This window comes from Atractosteus spatula, chromosome 14, assembly GCF_055471065.1.
Source record: "Atractosteus spatula isolate fAtrSpa1 chromosome 14, fAtrSpa1.hap1, whole genome shotgun sequence".
NCBI lineage: Eukaryota > Metazoa > Chordata > Actinopteri > Semionotiformes > Lepisosteidae > Atractosteus > Atractosteus spatula.
In genome coordinates, this window is record NC_142719.1 from 20,344,230 (window position 1) to 20,363,300 (window position 19,071).

The following is a 19,071-nucleotide window of genomic DNA, read 5'->3' on the forward strand; positions in this document are numbered from 1 at the left end:
TGCCCCTGATTTTACTGTGTTTTGTTGAAGCGTTGATAGAGCAATTTCCATACAGATTTCCAGGACCACAGCCTGCATTGGAGAAAGAAATTCTCTAGTAGCTGTGACTGTTCCATTAACACAAACTCCAAAGTGCCATCTGTGATAAAATGCTGTGTTGTGCTATGCTATCTTGTACTGTGCTGCACTGTGCTGTTCTGTGCTGTACTAAACTATGCAATGCAATGCTGTGCTTGGCTATATTAAGCTATGCTGTCCTGTGCTATGCCATGTTGTGTGGCGCTGCACTGTGCTGTGTTGTACTGTACTGTGTTGTACTGTGCTGCCCTGTGCTATGTTATGTTGTGTGTCACTGCACTGTGCTGCGTTGTACTGTGTTGTGTTGTGCTATGCTATGCTGTGATGTACTGCACTGCCCTGTGCTATGCTATGCGATGTTGTGCTGTATTGTGCTGGCCTGTGTGTTCTACATTCCGATGATTGAGTTTTTCTTTTTGCCTCAGGGGTTCACTCTCTTTCCATACAGGTCCAGTGTGTTGTCAGCAGTACTCAGACAGGTCAGGGGGGTGATGGGCGACTGGACTTTCCTGCTGAAAATCCTGGAACAGGTCCACGAACACTCCACCGTGGTGGGCAAGGTGTGGCTGACCGTCCTGTTCATCTTCCGCATGCTGGTGCTGGGCGCGGCCATAGAGAACGTGTGGGGTGACGAGCAGTCGGGCTTCACCTGCAACACGCAGCAGCCCGGCTGCCAGAACCTGTGCTACGACCACGCCTTCCCCATCTCGCACGTGCGCTACTGGGTCCTGCAGATCGTCTTTGTGTCCACGCCCTCGTTGGTCTACATGGGCCACGCGCTGCACCATGTGCGCATGGAGCAGAAGAGGCGGGAGGCAGAGCAGGAGAAGGGGGAGAGGGACCTGCTGATCGTCGTCAGGGATGGCAAACGTGTCCCTGGGGAGGAGCAGGCCTCTCGTTTCAGGCTACGTGGCTCCTTGCTCCACACCTACGTGTGCAGCATCCTGGTGCGGACGCTCTTTGAAGTGGGCTTCATCCTGGGCCAGTACTTCATCTACGGCGTCTTCCTCCAGGCCATGTACAAATGCAGCCGCTGGCCTTGCCCCAACGTCGTGGACTGCTTTGTCTCCCGGCCCACTGAGAAGAACGTCTTCATCATCTTCATGCTGACGGTGGCTTCCATCTCCTTGCTGCTCAACCTCATGGAGATGTACCACCTGGGCTGGAAGAAGATCAAGGAAGGCTTGGCCAGCACCTTCTACCACAGGTCCCAGGAGGCCAAAGCCGAAGAGAGGCCTAAGACGGGCTACATGTCCCTGACTGGCTGGAAACCCTCTGTGCCTACCAATTCTGCTTCTAGCTGCCAACACTCTCCCAAGCTTAAGACCTTCAGCAACAAGCTAGCCAACCAGCAGAACTGGGTCAATCTGGCCACAGAGCAGGGCAGGGTGGAGAGAGAAGCCCATGGTAGACTGCTGGTGGCCCCGATGCCCCTGAAGGAATATGACTCACCTCACCAGGGTAAAGGACACAACCTGAAATCCAACCGACCATCAAGCCATAATAAGGTCACTGTGTGAGTGGCAGATACTGTATGAGCAAACCTGGCTATGAGAGGCTAGCAGGTTGGTACAGGAGACCCTATAAATAAGATGGATGACACGTGATAAGCATGTCAGGGCATTCTGAGCTGCCAGCTCTTTCACAAGTATTATAAACAACAAGCACTGATGATGGAGCATTATGTAATTCTCACACCAGGTGCTGGATAGTCAATGCTTGTTACATCTTTTTGAGTACATTTAGTCTCGCTGACAAGGGGTTACAGTAACATGAAAGACGTGTTTAATGTTACACCTCTTCTTTAGTACAAGAGAATGTGGCCTATAAAACCTGAACCGAATCACTGCTCTGAAATGGGAGTCTTATTTTTGATTCAGATATTATGAGAGCCACCACATTTTCTTAATTGTAGTCAAATTAGATTTTTTTTATAAGTGAACGTGTTCTGTTCTAATAAAAAAAAAACTAATATTGCTGTGTGTGTAAAGTATATTGGATATACTGTCATGAGTAATACATTTTTGTATTCATCTTACCTAAAGACCTGCACCAGCTGCAGACTGTATAACCAAATCAGTTTGTTTGAAAAAGCTTACAAATACTGTATTCTACAGTTTTCAGGCAGATCAAGATTGTAAAAATCTTGTGATTGCTATTGCTTGGGGTTTACGTTATTGAGAAAATGTGACTCTTCTTTCTCTGCAAACATCTTACAGATGCAGCCATTCAAAGTGAGCGGAACAGACACGTACCGCAGGTAATTGGCTGCGGTGTCGCGTATCATGACGCAAGATGACGCAGGGTAACCCCGGTACGTGATTGGTTGACCGACAGGGGCACTCGTGGTCCATTGGTCTGTCGTAGAAAGACTTACAGTAAACGTCTTTACTGTGCCCGTTGTAGATATTGTATTTTACCACTGAAGGGAAATCTTAGTAGCTGAGCATAAAAAGAATAGGAGCATACTGTAACGCGTGTGAAGGCCATAAACGATATTAATTTTGGAACATAAACATACAGTATATAGCTGGTCTTGGTACTTTAAAGAAAAAAATACACACCAGTATTCCATTTCTCCCTAAACATTTTAAGCTTCAAAGTCTTTAACTAACGTGATACCGGAGTCAACAAGCATACTTTTAGAATTTGATTAATAGGGAATATAATATGGAATCGCGTATCTAAAGAATTTAATAACGATATGATTATATTCATGTACTGCGACAGGGCTGTGTAGGGCTGTTTCGCCTCCTTGTTCATGCAAGTTGTTTTGTAGCCTACTGGTCTACGTGCCTGACTAATAACTCGCAGGTTGTGTGTTCAAATCCAGCTGGTGCTGGACTTTTCTTTTAACAAACATTTCTTCGAAAAAATAGAATAGCGATATTATGGACAATCAATTGACTTTTATATTTCAAAATACCGCAACATGATCGATTCTAAGTCATTTTTGATAACAATGAATAGTCACCTTCTTCCCTTCTGACAACGGTCCCTGCTTCTGCTTCCTGCTTCTATTGTGTGTGTGTGTGCAACAGAGTAAATTTTTATAGAGAAATGGAGGCTGGACAGTATGCGTTACAATATAAACATTTATATTGATTTAAATCGTGTTCTGATTTAAATCGCAAACGCGTGTTTAATTATATGTGTTTTTTAATCATAATCAGGCTAATGCAACATAAATTGATACAGTATCTTTGTCTTCTAAGTATCTTAATAAACTTTCAGCATAGCTTTCTACCCGTTAAGATTTATATTTCTTGGGATTTTGGGATCACACGTGGAAGGATTAGATTGTAATCGTTTTTACTTGTCAAATACGTGATTGTATTTCTGAATGTTATGTGACACCTACAGTAGTTCACTGCTTTAAATACATCGAATTAAGAAAGTTAGGTGTAGCACTTTAGATCTTTTTTCTGAACCAGGGAAAATCTGATCATGTTTCTCTATAACAATAATAAAAAACTTTATTTTACATATCGCCTTTAAAAGTGGCATCTCAAAGCGATACAGTAGATCAAAAAACAGTTAAAAGGGACCAAAGTAAATACCAGACAATCGCAAATGCGTTTTCAATAAAATTCTTTTATTCATTCAGCAGAGAGTGAGAGGGACATCCAGCAGAGAGAGACACACACACCGGTTTTCATTGACAAAATTGTTTTTTTTCAATTCCTCTTGTCTAACAGGAATGTTTTGTTTGTGGTTAGACTAGAGGAAAAGAGCGCCTCCTTCTACGAAGCATTTCGTTGATCCGATCACGAATTCTTTTCCAGTCGCACGCAGCAAGGGTTGTAAAGCGCGAAGTAACGCGCTGATTCTTATGGAATGTGTTCCGCCGGGGATTCAAAAAAAATTATTTTTTTTAATCGCGTATCTAAGGAAAATTGCAGTATACCAATAACAAAAAAATACCATAACAAAAAAACTAATAATAATGTAACATGCCACTGTTTGTTCATGAACAAAGTTATACTGAGATTTCCTTAGATACGCGATTAAAAAATAAATAAATAAAAATTTGAATCCCCGGCGGAACACATTCCATAAGAATCAGCGCTTTTACAGTATATATCGCCTTTAAAGGTGGCTTCTCAAAACGCTTTACAGGATAAAGACAACAAGAACAGCAACAACAACAATATTGTATTTCATTGCACTTTGAAAACCAAGTAATAACTTAACTATACGTGCAAACGTTTCATATGTTGCTGTTGTGAATGCCTGTGGAGTGTATCTTATTTGCCTTGAGTCCTGGCTGTCTCTCTCCCCCTCCCCCCCTCTCTCCCTCAATTCAATTCAATTCAAGGTGTTTTATTTGCATGACAGATGGGTACAATTAGTGTTGGGAATGTATATTTTGATATTTACACCCGGCGCGGCACCGAGGGAGCGTCTGCATTTCTAACTTAGTTTTTAAAATTAGTCAAGCAATATGAAGCATCTCCTTTTACTTTTAAGTCGCTTAAATACATTGAGCACAGCTTTCTCACCACTTAAGATTGCTTTTTGATACCATCCTTACACAAAGCAGAAACTTTCCGATGACTCACAGTACAAGTGGAAAGATTACAGATTTTAATCGTCTTTAATTTTGTTACGTTATACGTTTTAGGAACGTTTAATCTAAACAAACACCACAAAACTATTCTCGATTGTATTTCTGAATGTCATGTTACACCTGCAGTAGTTCACTGTTTTAAATACATCGAATTAAGAAAGTTATGTGTAGCACTTTAGATCTTTTTTTCTGAACCAGGGAAAATCTGATCATGTTTCTCTATAACAATAATAAAAAACTTTATTTTACATATCACCTTTAAAAGTGGTAGTACCTTTTTTAGTACTATATTTTTGTATTATATTCCCTATTAATCAAACTCTAAGAGTATGTATCGGTTTGTCAGTCAGGTCTTTTTTCTCTATTTGAATTGTTGTTTACACCTCGCACGACTTTAAAAGCTAGCAAGACAGGTTTCGATTCACATTAGCTGGCGAGCCTTGTTAACAAAAAAACTAATAATAATGTAACATGCCACTGTTTGTTCATGAACAAAGTTATACTGAGATTTCCTTAGATAAGCGATTAAAAAATAAACGTTTCATATGTTGCTGTTGTGAATGCCTGTGGAGTGTATCTTATTAAGCTCTAAATTGCATTTTGAGCGCGGTTTTTGACTTTTTTTAAATTGCATTTTGGGCGCAGATAGCACATACAAGGGTTAATGAACTGCGCCAAGAAATTTAAAATAGTATTCTTTAGGTGTGAGGGTAGGAGTGGACCGCAGCAGGCATAATCAGCAAACCAGGAAAACAAAGAACAGGACAGGTGAGATGTGTATCCAGAAAGCGAGCGATCAGAAAAAGGAAATGGTGTTACGCCCAGGTTTTCGACCCAATTGTTTTAACTTGCTAATGCATCAGACACATTTCCTGGCGTATTGTGTTTTAAATAAAATAGGAGTGTCTTTCCCTGGCATTAGCTCATCGGTATGGTGTAAGTTTTATCTGTACCATACCATACAGTATATAGGTACAGAATTCAAGCTGCACCACTGTATCGCTTTGGTAAGGGGACGGACAATGACCAAAATCACGAAGACTCTCTCACACCAAATAATGAAGATGAAAAGAAACGGGAAGTCAACACGGGACATTGTACAGCAGTTGGCTTCGATGGACATCTTCGTTTCTGAAAGCACAGTGAGACGGCATTATAAAGGGGAGAGGAGGCTAAGAGAATCTAAACCGAGGATGATTCAAAGGTAAATAAATTTCTAAAAATACCTTTCTTGCATGTAAATACAACTACGCACATTATTTTTAAAACTAACTGCTGATCTCTTTTTTTTCAAGTCCTATTGTGCGAGCTATCGACAAACTGACTGATGAAAATGATGAGCTACCGGCGATGCAAGTCCAAAGATGGCTATGGGCTGACCTCGGTGCGAATATTAGCCCGACATCGATAAGAAGAGTACGCAGGAGGCTTGGATGGAGATACAGAAAAACCAACACATGCCCCATGATAAGGCTAAAAAACAAAGAGGAAAGACTCAAGCAAGCGCTCCAATGGATTGAACAGGGGGAGGCATTTCAGGATGTACTTTTTACCGACGAAACAACAGTGGCTCTGGAACAGTTTTCAACAATGGCATTTTGCAAAAAGGGGAGATATGTGGACAAGCCAAAGCCCAAACATCCACTGAAGGTTCACGTCTGGGGGGGTATATCTAGAAGAGGCCCGGGACCACTTCTTATTTTCAAAGGAATTATGGACCGTGTATTCTTCGAGGAAGTCGTGGTCACACAGCATGCTGCCCCATATATCAGGGAGCAGTTTGGATCAAGGCACCATCTCTTTCAAGACAACGATCCGAAACACACAGCAGCACGGGCGAGGTTTATAGCAGAAGGAGTGAACTGGGTGAAAACTCCAGTCTGTCCACAAACAAAACATGTAAAAAAAAACAATTACTTTTTGTCAATGAAAACCGGTGTGTGTGTCTCTCTCTGCTGGATGTCCCTCTCACTCTCTGCTGAATGAATAAAAGAATTTTATTGAAAACGCGTTTGCGATTGTCTGGTATTTACTTTGGTCCCTTTTAACTGTTTTTTCGGTCTACAGTATTGCTTTGAGACGCCACTTTTAAAGGTGATATGTAAAATAAAGTTTTTTATTATTGTTATAGAGAAACATGATCAGATTTTCCCTGGTTCAGAAAAAAGATCTAAAGTGCTACACCTAACTTTCTTAATTCGATGTATTTAAAGCAGTGAACTACTGTAGGTGTCACATAACATTCAGAAATACAATCACGTATTTGACAAATAAAAACGATTACAATCTAATCCTTCCACGTTTGATCCCAAAATCCCAAGAAATATAAATCTTAACGGGTAGAAAGCTATGCTGAAAGTTTATTAAGATACTTAGAAGACAAAGATACTGTATCAATTTATGTTGCATTAGCCTGATTATGATTAAAAAACACATATAATTAAACACGCGTTTGCGATTTAAATCAGAACACGATTTAAATCAATATAAATGTTTATATTGTAACGCATACTGTCCAGCCTCCATTTCTCTATAAAAATGTACTCTGTTGCACACACACACACAATAGAAGCAGGAAGCAGAAGCAGGGACCGTTGTCAGAAGGGAAGAAGGTGACTAATCATTGTTATCAAAAATGACTTAGAATCGATCATGTTGCGATATTTTGAAATATAAAAGTCAATTGATTGTCCATAATATCGCTATTCTATTTTTTCGAAGAAATGTTTGTTAAAAGAAAAGTCCAGCACCAGCTGGATTTGAACACACAACCTGCGAGTTGTTAGTCAGGCACGTAGACCAGTAGGCTACAAGACAACTAGCATGAACAAGGAGGCGAAACAGCCCTACACAGCCCTGTCGCAGTACACGAATATAATCATATCGTTATTAAATTCTTTAGATACGCGATTCCATATTATATTAGCAGAAAAGCTTAAAACTACCACTTTTTCACACGCTATTTCACATGCTAGTTAAATACTTCGATGCTTAAAATCGTTAGGGAGAAATGGAATACCGGTGTGTATTTTTCCTTTAAAGTACCGATTCCTGGAATCTGACTGGCTGACACCCTTCTGAAGTGGTTCCATAAAATCTGGTATACGGAAAAGAAAGTGTTGATAAATACAAGTGTCTTTTAATACACTCTTTGCTGTGCTCTTGAGGATCCTTGTGATATTTTGAGCTCTAGTTGAATGATAAGTGTCGCATTTTAAATCATTTTCGTAGTTAGAAATTATGAAATGCCCTGTTAAAAGCAAGGAAGTTTTTATGCCCGTTGAAGTAAAACAAAATGCCTGACAAAGTATGGCTTGGACAGATTCCAAGTGCTTGTACAAATGTGCTAAAGAAATTATACTTTGAGTATACAGCTTGTCCAAAGTCATCCATTATTAATACTATTAGTAATATCTTCGGTAAAGGCTTTGATGCATAAATATTTCTGATAAAGGTAGGTTGTGTACTTTTGTCCAACTGAGCAATCTTGCTTTCATAAAATATACCAACATTTTAATGACTGATGATTAACATGCTGTAATACACAGTTCAAAATTAAAGGCTCAAATGCTGTACATGAGAGGTTAAGCTCCCCCTGGCGGTTTTACAAGGTGACGCCGGATAGTTTCCGGCAGAGCGTCAAATGACGCGCGATTAACCACGTGACACTGTGTGACACCGCGTGATACCGCGACACGCCCACCGGGGTATGCCGCGAAATACCTCACCCATTTTGAATGGCTGCATCTGTATATGAGGAGCTTGTATGACCCCCCTGTATTCATGTGAGTGTTCCCCGGCTGCTTCAGTTTCTTTGCATCCGACACTGACATATTTGCTAGATTCAGCTACCGTATGTGTTTAAGTCATCTGTAATGCTGTAGTATCCCTTACTAGGCTTAGACCTGATTTGTGCTCCTGTTTCCAGGATTGAATGATGCATGAGCTTGCATTATGAGGAATAAGCAGCTTCCTGCTAACAGATAAGAGATGGAAAAGGGGAGTTTACATGAGACTTACCTGTGACACTATTTCCTGTGTCCTTTTCATGGTTTTGACAAATAATGTTCAGGACATCCAAAACAAAATATAACCTGAAGATCTGATGCCTGTGGTGATACTAACCATCTATTGCTAGGAGTTTACATTATTAAGAAAATGTACTGTATTTGCCAGCATTAATTATAAGTTGTTACAGGTTAATGCTGGAGATCAATCAGAGGGCACTAGCTTGGCAGTGAAGCTGTTTAGTTGGACACACACACACGTATATATACATATTAAGTTATTCAGAAATTGCTACAGAATGTGAAAATCCATTTTCAGTAGCATGGGCTATTTAAACAAATGGGAGAAGATGTATATTTTAACATATTTAAGAGTGCACTCTCATACAGGAAAACCAATTCTGAAAATGCAGCGTTTTTATTGTACATTTTATAGTAAATACAGTATGAAAAAAGCAATATCTGATAGCACTGTAAGCCAATTGAAAATGCTTTTACTCATTTATAGAAAGTATTACAATATTTCGGTTTATTTCTGTTCTGTTGGAACAGAAAAGTGATGTTTACAACAGCATTAAATTCACTTGTTTCTGTACAGTTACCCTTAAATAAGGTAAGGTCCATAAACATTCCAGGTATTTTTTTGAAAACCATTCATAAAACCTGAAATGCATTAACCTGCTAGTCATAGGGAGTCTCATTCGCTGCTCTGAATCACAGTAACACCATACTGCTATCATATTGCTTAATTAGACAGGGGAGCTGTGAAGAAACAAGTACAGGTTACTTCCACGCTGAAAAGTAAAAAAAATAATGCAAAGCTTGAAAAGCTTTCAGAGATTGCCTATTATACTCTTCCTTTTTAATTTTCACCATGGATGATCATATGCATGTTCCATACAGTTCTCCACAGGAAAGGTGAATGTGGCCTTCTTTGTTATTTTTTTTCAGGTGGCTTACTTTTTTCTGTCATTGTCTTCTTTCATTTCCAATTGTCATCCCACTTCCAAAACCAAATTCATTTTATTAATGTAATAGGCATCTCTGTCAGGTATAAAATTTTGCTTACAGGCTTAAATTGTACATTAGACACCAGCTTCAGCAAAACCGCTTCTCACTTTGTTAAACACAAATTAAACACAAACTGTTAAACATAAGCATAGCATAAGCATGTTAATGCTGATGTTATCTGCTGATGATTACGATATGTATGATAATTAAACAATAGAGTATGGCACTGTACATCACATCCTGCTGCACACTGACAAAATGCACTGCCCAGCTCATGTTGGCATCATTATCAACAAAGTGGATTATCAAAGTCAACTCAGTGCTATCATATCACCACTATATTTCCCCTCCACAGCCAAAGAGTGACCCATTGAGATAAGAGTAAGAAAACTTCAGATTGAGGGTGCTTTGCTGGTTAATGTACAGTATTTAAGCAACTGTATCCTAAAAATGGACAATAGTACAGAAACTATCCACTTTAAACTATTGGTGTTAAGTATTATACTTTTTTAAACTATAAGTGGAGAAACTCCACTAATAGTGGAGAAAATTCTCACATTTGAGTGGGGCTACTGGAAAGGTTTCCACAGAAAAGAGCAAGGAACACGCAATACAGAACATAGAAATTTGTGGAAAAACCTCCTAATGTAGAAACTACAGTATGTGAAATTTACAGTAATACCACAGAAATAACAGAATTTTAATCTCTGGGCTATGATTATAGATTAAGAAACAGCTTCTCCACAAAGCGTTTTCTCAGATCCTGATAGTTTTTCTCTGAAAGTATCTGCTAACATATATTTTTGCCATCAGCATTCATGGAAGTGCCCACAATACAATGTTGGTCTGCTGTCTGTGGTATCACACAATTCAAACCCTTGTTTGGGTTTTTCAAACAACGCTGTGTTTATTTTATTTACAATGTATTCAGACTAATGTATTTTTGCATTTAATAAAAAAATATAAGTGAGACTCAAATGGAAGAAAAAAGCATCCACTGTAAGGGCACTTTTTAAAATGAAAAATCGTTTCAGTTGACAATCTGTTCAAACAGGCAATTTAGTTACTGTATGTGGATACTAATACATGAGAGAGCTCACAAATATTAATTTAAGCACCCAGGACCAATCCCTTTATTTATTTCTCAGGCTTATTTCCCCAGGCCTGAGAAGATATGATTACCTTACACATAACCACTGTCTTACAGTAAGACTAGTAAGACTGAATATTACTATCAAATTAAAAATACAAAAATGCTTTATTTTCCCAATCCAGAACTACAAACTCTCCTTTAATATAATATATATATATATTTTAAAATAAAGTAAAATAATTTACCAAAGAATTCCTTTAAATTTATTTTATTGCTCATTGTAAAAAAAAAATAAACATCTGGACATTGTGTGCTGCAAAGCTCCACGCTTCACCGGAACAGACTTCCTAACAACATCCTGGTTTTTCTTTTTTAAATACTGTGGAACAAAATAAGAAAAGACAACACTGTAAAATTTCAGAAGAACATTAAAAAGTTCAGGATTCAGAACTCTTCAGAATGTGTGTTCTGGGCTTTTATGGCCTGAAAAGGGACCTACCTACCTACTGCCTCACAGTGTTGTGGTCCTGGATTCAATTCCAGACCTGGGATGTTATACTGTATGTGTGGGGTTTGTATGCTCTTGCAGTATTCACATACAGTATGGGTTTACTCCAGGTCCTCTCACAGTCCAAAGACAGTTAATTGGCTTTGGGAGAAAACTGGCCCTGGTGTGTGTCCATATTTGTGTCTGTGTCTATGTGTCTGCCTTGCAATGGACTGGTGTCCTGTCCAGGGTGTATCCTGTCTTGCACTTGGTGCTTGCTAGGATAGGCTCCAGTGCCCCTGCCACCTGAATTGGAGGAAGTGGTTAGAAAACCAGATGGATGCATGGATGGAATTAAATTGAGATATATTTAATATCATTCAGGCCATTAAAGATATATGTAAGGGAAGTCTGCTTTCAGTGCTTGATAACAAATGATCAATAGGTAACAAATGATCAAAGTAGACCAGTCATAACAAGTAGGAAAAATATTAGACTCCTTGTTTTCTTGCACAGAGAAAAGACACTATGTCCTGCATGAGGTTACACTTACCAGGCCTGCTTGTAATGGCTTGATTACACATCCTCCACAGGCTTCTTATTGGAGTCTTTCCTGCAGGGCCTGGAATGGAACAGTGGAGGATTGTGCTCTTTAATTTCCATAGCGTTGCACTACACAATTCAGACAAGTAAACATTTCTCTTCAGCTTTTTCCATCAGTCAGTGCCTGAAGTTAGGCTCCATTTAAGCAATCTTTATTGCAACTCTTCCAGATCTTTTTTTTTTGTTTGAAAGATTATTTTTGTTTTCTAAATGGGAGCTTGCATTAAGACTCTGTGGTGATGTATAGGCAGGTATCTCATCATTAATGTCACAAACGCTGTGTCTTAATGACAGTTGTTTGTTTTCTGAATTTCTTTTCAAGCATACAGTATGTGTTTTTCAGTCCTTGATTACACAATCTAACTGCAATAGAAAATAACTTCATATTGAGACTGAATTAGATTTTACAGTCACTCATGACAACGAATGTATATACATTAGTATAATGAACGTGCATCAGGCCACTTACAACAAGCCTGGGTGATTGAAGATATACTGTAAGTAAATGACTTAACAGATTGCAAGCTGTTAAGTCTCACCACTCACCATCTTATCCAGAAGACAATCAAGACCAGCACAATAAGAAACGCAAAAACAGTACCTGCAAAAAATAAAGAAAAAGAAAAACATAAAGAAACATAAAGCCCTAGATCTCAAAGTTATCTACTTCTAGTTCTCATCCTCCCCATTCTGATTTCAGATAGATATATTTTTCAACTCTTCCATTCATTATACAAGAAATGGGTCTCATTTATACTGTACAAGAAAATGTGTTTAAACTTAATATTTAATTTGTTAACCGTGAATTGCATTGTACTGTATATGCAATAATATCATTCTGTGCAAAGCAGCATTGACTTTAACAGCAGCAGAATACCGTCACAATACCCTTTTTGGAAAAAAAAATCTAAAGGAGCTTGTATTCTGTCGTTTGTAGACGTGAAGTACAACACTGTGTCAGTAAGCATTCCCAGGTTAAATGTGTATTGTTTTCACCGTTTCTGTGACAAGTAGAAATATATTGAGCCTCAGATAGTTCCTTTACTCTACCAATTTAAAATCCCAGTGCTTGCAATTCCCATTGAGCTGCTGCCCACCCTCTAATGACTGATCACTCACCAAGAATAATCCACCTATTCCTGGATTTGCAATCTTCATCCTTCTTAAATTGATGATCATTGTCTTCACGAGCTTTATTAAAATAAATAAAGTACATTTTGTATGTTTTTATTATTATACCAACAGCATATTTGTTTTGAAATATAATGTACAAGCTGCTTTTAAAATTAACTTGTCTGTAATGGACTGAATAGTCAATGGCACTACCCCTAAGAATACTGGTGGTGCATTTTGAATTAATCTCTTTCTCCTTTCTCACCGACCTGCACATATTTTTGTGTGGTATGTTTGTGCACAGGCTTTCCCTCACCAGGGGAGCTGAGTTTCAGAGGGTTGCATTTGAGCAAGGGTCTTGAGCCGTAGTCCTGGGGACTTACAACCCTGCTAGATTTTCCAAGCTCTCACTTACATAATTAATTCAGCAATGGGACTAATGATAAGATTAATAGTAGAATTCTTTACTTTTTCTCAACTCCTAAATACATTGGAGGGTTACTACTTTTTTACTTCATAAGTAATTTAAGGTCTCCAACCTTTAAATAGAAAAAACTTGTGAAGAATCAAACAACAATAAATTCATTCAATAAATTCAATAAATAAGGTGGTGTAGAAAAGGGAATCTTGAATGATCAGGTCAAAGGCCGGTGATGCATTATAAAAGTCTTATTCTCGTGATCATTATCATCTTGTAGCAAAAACTACAATCACATGTAATCAGATATTAACAGCTTAAGGTCTTTTTTTTCTCCCCTCAGGTGTTTTTAAAGCTAGTGACCATCTCCTGTCAGCTGCCTTCTCTCAGCATGGGGCAATTCTATTTGTAGATTCAAAAGGGAAATAACAGCAATGCCTTACCTTTATAGTAAATTCTCCTCTCCTGTAATAGGAAAGCAAAAAAGATTGGATATAAGAAGGAGAATCCACCGACAAAACAAGACAAAACAATTTAGTAGGTGAACGCTTTCTTTTTACAGAGCTCAAGCTAATCACAAAATTGCAGTGATGGAAAGGCCTAAGGAGGGAATGTGCTGATATCAACCAGGTATAATGACACTATTATGGGAGAAATGGGGGTGAGGGAATAGCAACAGGTGAGTAACAACACGTGTTAGATGGTACTGTCAACTGGCTGTACTGAGGTCATATTGACAGTAAAAGGGCTCTACATGGGTCATTCTTACAGTAAAAGGGCTGTACTGGGTAATTCTAACAGTGAAAGGGTTCTACTGTGTTATCATGGCAGTAACAGGCTTAGTATTTGTCCATCATTGCAGTAGGTGGGCTGTACTGAGGCATGAATTCTAGCAGCGAGACTGTAACAGGTCATCCTTACAGTAACAAGACTGTGCTGGCTCATCATTGCAGTAATTGGAGAGAGTGAGGATGGAGCAGATAAAGAAAACTAACATTTAGATTGCAGTGCTAGAAGGACCCACAGAAAACTGTTTACCTGATAGCTTAACATAGAGACAATATAATCACTGTAGAAACAGAAGCTGCCGCCACAAAGAAATGTCATACTCTTCAGTTTTCTGAGGCCTGTCACACATTTGTTATCTGGTCTACTAACCTTACTTTGACAAATATAACAATGCTGTGTGAAAAGCACCATGAAGAACTATACAAATTCCCAAATCCATATCCAGCATTTCAAACCATCAACAATCGGGCAATCATATACTGTAATTATTTTTATTTACCATTGCGTGGAAAATGCACCCTTATGTTTTTATGTACTGTCAAGGATTTGAAAGCGTTTTGAAAGCGTTTTGTCTGTGATGTTTAAATTTTAAAAAATGAACTCACCTGCAGGCCTTTAGTTTTTTCAGTAAAAAGAGCTGTGTAGTTGATACTCCTACAGCAGCAGAGGATAATGGTGCCAGAACTGGCACTGATCACATCATCAGTGAAATTAATCTGTGAAGTGTCATCATAATGAATAATAGCAATAGGTTTGCCCTGCAAAAGTGAAGGCAAAATGCAGCATGTTATTTCTGTAAAGAAATCCCAAAACATAAAAACATCACAGTGATTTCAACCAAATCTCTCAAATCAGGTTGCAGGATAACACTGACTCCACTGGGACTTCCCAGGCACCTACTGTACATGCCTGCAGTCTTGTCAGTGAGACAGCTGCTTCATTCCTCCAACTAATAGCCACATGACATAACTTATGTTGATGTAAAGAGATCTAGAAAAACAGCTTGTTTCTGAATCTCAAAAACCAACGTTATGCACCTGTGGAATAGACAAATAAACTAATACTGTTGCCAGATTTATAAGAGAAAACCTGTTGAATTTTGTATGTCAAGGCAAAAATGCATACATATACATCTTAAGGAGAATTAACTTCCAAAAGACAAGTGAAAATATAGCTGCAAACTTTGAGTTGAAATATACATCTCATATTTCTTTTCAAGGTTTTTGTCTTTTGATCTATTCAAAATAAAATAACACAGGTAATCCCTGTTATGGAACTAGGAGGAACAGTGACATATTAATATTTAAAGAGTGTGAATTAATTTGGTCAAAATATCTGTCAAAAGATTTGCTTGAGTGAACAGCAAGAGGCGAGACATCAGTCACACTGTAACCCCAGGTCCTTTTGGGTATCGGCTTGTCTGGTCACTGATTTAAATCTTGCAGTTAAAATGAAAAACACTGAGACATTATGTCTAGTAATTTCTCTTTAGCTACAAGAGCAACTAAATTTAGACTACTTACATTCACTTCCCAGGTCTCTTCAGATAATGAAATATCATTCATGTCCAGGTTAGAAGAATATTTATAGTTTTCATTTTCTTTAATATCATCACAAGTGACATCAGTGTTTTGCACATCCACTGTGCTGGAGCCTAAAAAATAAAAAAAATGGTCGTGTTTTATAACGTCACACCACTAACCATCCATCCATTTTCTAACAGCTTTATTCAAAATGGAGTTGTTGAGAAGCCGGAGTTTGTATGTTCTCTTGATGTTTGCATGGGTTTCCTTCGGTTTGCTCCCACAGTCCAAAGTCTGTTAGGTTAATTGGCTTCTGTAAAATTTGGACCTGATGTGATCACGTGCATGTCTGTGTTTGTGTGTGTCCTGCAATGGACTGGTGTCCCATACAAGGTGTATCCTGACTTGTTTTTACATGTATAGTACTGTAAATCTTATATGATTTGATTTCAATATAAAAATGAAGCATTGTTAGTGTATTGTATACCAGGTACTGTACAACACTGCAGGCATTAGGATACAGTATATGTTCCTGACTGGCACGAACTGGCTTCATTTATAAGTTTAGGATAGGTTTGTGTAATCTGTTAAATTATTCAAAAGTGGGGGTTTCAGGGCAGTCTGACTCACTCTCTACCACCCAGGCTTGACTTGTTTTCATTAGGACTATTTTCCAGTCTATTCTACTGTTGACCTGAATTTAAGATCAAGAGGCTCTCATTGTTATGGTGCTACTTTCCTCAGATGTGGTTTAAGAGTAGTTTCTCTGAATCCTGCTTGAGACTGCAGAAAGCCCAGATTGCTCAGATTTACCCAGAAGGCCTCATTGATATTCATCATCCTTATCCAGCTAACCTCATTGCCAACACAATGGAATCTCAGTCACTTTTTGCTTTCACACTTTTTGATAAGCACTGCCCAAATTCTCACAGTAATCGTAACTACATCCTGCCAAGCCCTACATTCTAAAGCAGTAGTTCTCAAACTTTCTGGACCAAGTTCCACCCCTGATCAAACCAAAGCATCCAAGTACCACCTACAAGTCATCTTCTCATAGGAACCCCAGAACTTCTCAATGACCAACATGAGTGTGCGTGTGCGCACACACTCACATACACATATAATAAATATTATAATAAACTTTATTTGATATAGCGCCTTTAAAGGTGGCTTTACAGAATGACAAAAGGAACAAATAACAACAACTGAAAATAATAAAAAAGCACCATTTCAGTGAGAGGGGTAAGCCTGTTTAGTCGAGCAAAGCAGATGTGAATTCATTGGTCGAGCCTTGATACAATTCGCAACAGAGTCTAAGAGATTTTAAATCGTCAGGCATTTTCTTGATGGCCAAGGCCTCACGGTGGATCCTGCAGTTCATATCTGGAGCAATCTCCCTAATTCGTGCAACTACACCACTGTGTCGGCTTGTCATTGCTCTAGCACCGTCTGTACAATCTCCGACACATTTTATCCAGTCGATGCCATTCTCTTCGATAAATTCATTCTGAAGCTGAAATATGTGCTTTCCTGTAGTTTCTGTTGGTAGTGGCTTACAGAACAGAAAGTACTCATGGGACATGCCCTCAAACTCGTATTGAATGTAAATGTGCAAATTGGCCAAATCAACAACATTTATAGATTCATTTAATTGCAGTGAAAAGCATCTGCTCATCTTAACGCGCTCTATCAGCGTACATTTGACATTATCTGCCATATCAATAATTCTATGAGTGACTGTGTCTTTCGGAGGGGGCAGCAGGTCGAGTTGTTCAGCAGCTTTTTCTCCACACATAATATGTGTCAGCTCTTTTGCTAACGGTAAACAAAGTTCCTTACAAGTAGTGTGGGGCTTACCTGCTTTAGCAATCTGCAAGCTTGCATTTTTCCCCGTTTCCATTTCAGGAGTTTGTCTCAGAAGTTAAAATAAGTTTTTATTTAATGAGCATGAGAGCGAAACACAGAGACGCTCAGTGTATTTTTCTCAAATTATCCTAGAACAGTTCTTAAATATTTTTCTGTTATCTATCACGCTTTCCTGTGCTTACAAGATTGCCAGCATTTGTAGTACGCATTTCTATGCTTCCCTGTGCTTACAACAGGCATTGTTCCAAAATCATGCACATTCTCCTACCTCCTTATTTGCTGGAGATAACTTTTTTAAAATACAATTGGTCACTTGTGTTCGTAACACGCATTCCCATACAATGGAATAGAATAATATTGTAGCTCTTGTGTCCACTCAAGTATTAGTGTGCGCTGTATCGGACTATGCAGGCTGCGTATTCGACACAAACTAATTTTATTAAAATAGAAAATATGAAAACCCGTCCCAATTTGTCAGTGCACACAATAAAGTTCTGGGGTCATATGGCGTATTGCCTGGTGGCACTCCGCATACCACAACTGGTACGCGTACCACAGTTTGAGAACCACTGTTCTAAAGAATCAAAGCCTGATTCCTTCACCGAATCAAACAAATGCCAGATAACATCTTGCAAGAGGCATGGTAAAAAAACAGCAACAATGACTGAATAGTATGAACCGTAATAACAGCAAAGCCATCAGAAGGAGTTTCAGGCCTTTTCTGATCTTTAATTTTCAATGCCCGCCATTTTACAGTGTCTTGCACATTCAATCCACAAAAGTTACAACTTTGTTTTTTTTCTTCAAACTGTTGCAAGAAATCACTAATATCACTGGTAGTTTCTAAATTAATGAAAATTCAAGTAAACACAACAAGAGAAAACAGATGCATAGTAATAAAACCTAAGTTCTTAGTCTCAAAATGTTCATCTAAATTCTTTGTAGAAAATATTTGAGTTTTTTACTCGCTGTGCTGTAGCTCTCAGAGAGGGACATTAATAGGACAAAACTTTTAGTTGGAAACTAATCCATCTCTGCACAATAATATAAAAACAACTTGGTTAAAACAACTTGGTTAACAGAATCAGGCTCTGTTTAAGCCTGCTACTGCAGAATCGAAATCAGAACAAAATACACTTGTTTACAAGGGATTTCAGTGAACTCAAACAGAAAACATGAACCTGGAAATTTACTCACCATAAAGATCCATATGTACCAGAAGAATAAGGACAAAATAATTGTTTAAATTCATTACTTCCTTGTGTGATGTACAGTCGTTGTCTGCTTTCTGCTCTCTTCCTGTTTTCCTTCCTAATCTGAACTTAACTCCTCCCACCACATGCGCACGCATTCAGGGCTCATGAAAGACAGCAACACGCAATAATTTGATGGCTGCCATCCAAGAGGTTCAGCAGTCTTTAAGTCACATACAGCTACAGGCCTATGGAAATAGGATTACATTGGTGCAGTTATGACTAGCTTTAGGTAGATAGCTGGAATAAAGTTTAGAACA

General features: G+C 38.6%; 2 protein-coding genes across 3 annotated transcripts; one reads left to right on the forward strand and one right to left on the reverse strand.

The window, feature by feature from the left end:
• Positions 1-569: 569 nt before the first annotated feature.
• Positions 570-1,598, forward strand: LOC148820884 (gap junction alpha-5 protein-like). Its single transcript, XM_088932325.1, has one exon. The coding sequence runs from the start codon at positions 570-572 to the stop codon at positions 1,596-1,598; it is 1,029 nt and encodes a 342-aa protein (XP_088788451.1).
• A 9,310-nt stretch (positions 1,599-10,908) lies between these two features.
• LOC148820885 (uncharacterized) lies at positions 10,909-18,885 on the reverse strand. Of its 2 annotated transcripts, XM_088932512.1 has the most exons (8): positions 18,756-18,885; positions 15,693-15,823; positions 14,775-14,927; positions 13,824-13,845; positions 12,969-13,040; positions 12,396-12,450; positions 11,800-11,868; positions 10,909-11,138 (listed from the first exon to the last, which is right to left on the reverse strand). In XM_088932512.1, exons 1-7 carry the CDS (start codon positions 18,808-18,810, stop codon positions 11,823-11,825), a joined length of 534 nt encoding a protein of 177 aa, XP_088788638.1. In that variant the 5' UTR covers positions 18,811-18,885; the 3' UTR covers positions 10,909-11,138; positions 11,800-11,822. The 2 variants fall into 2 exon arrangements, with proteins under 2 accessions (XP_088788638.1, XP_088788639.1); XM_088932513.1 differs by lacking the exon at positions 14,775-14,927.
• Between the last annotated feature and the right edge of the window lie 186 nt (positions 18,886-19,071).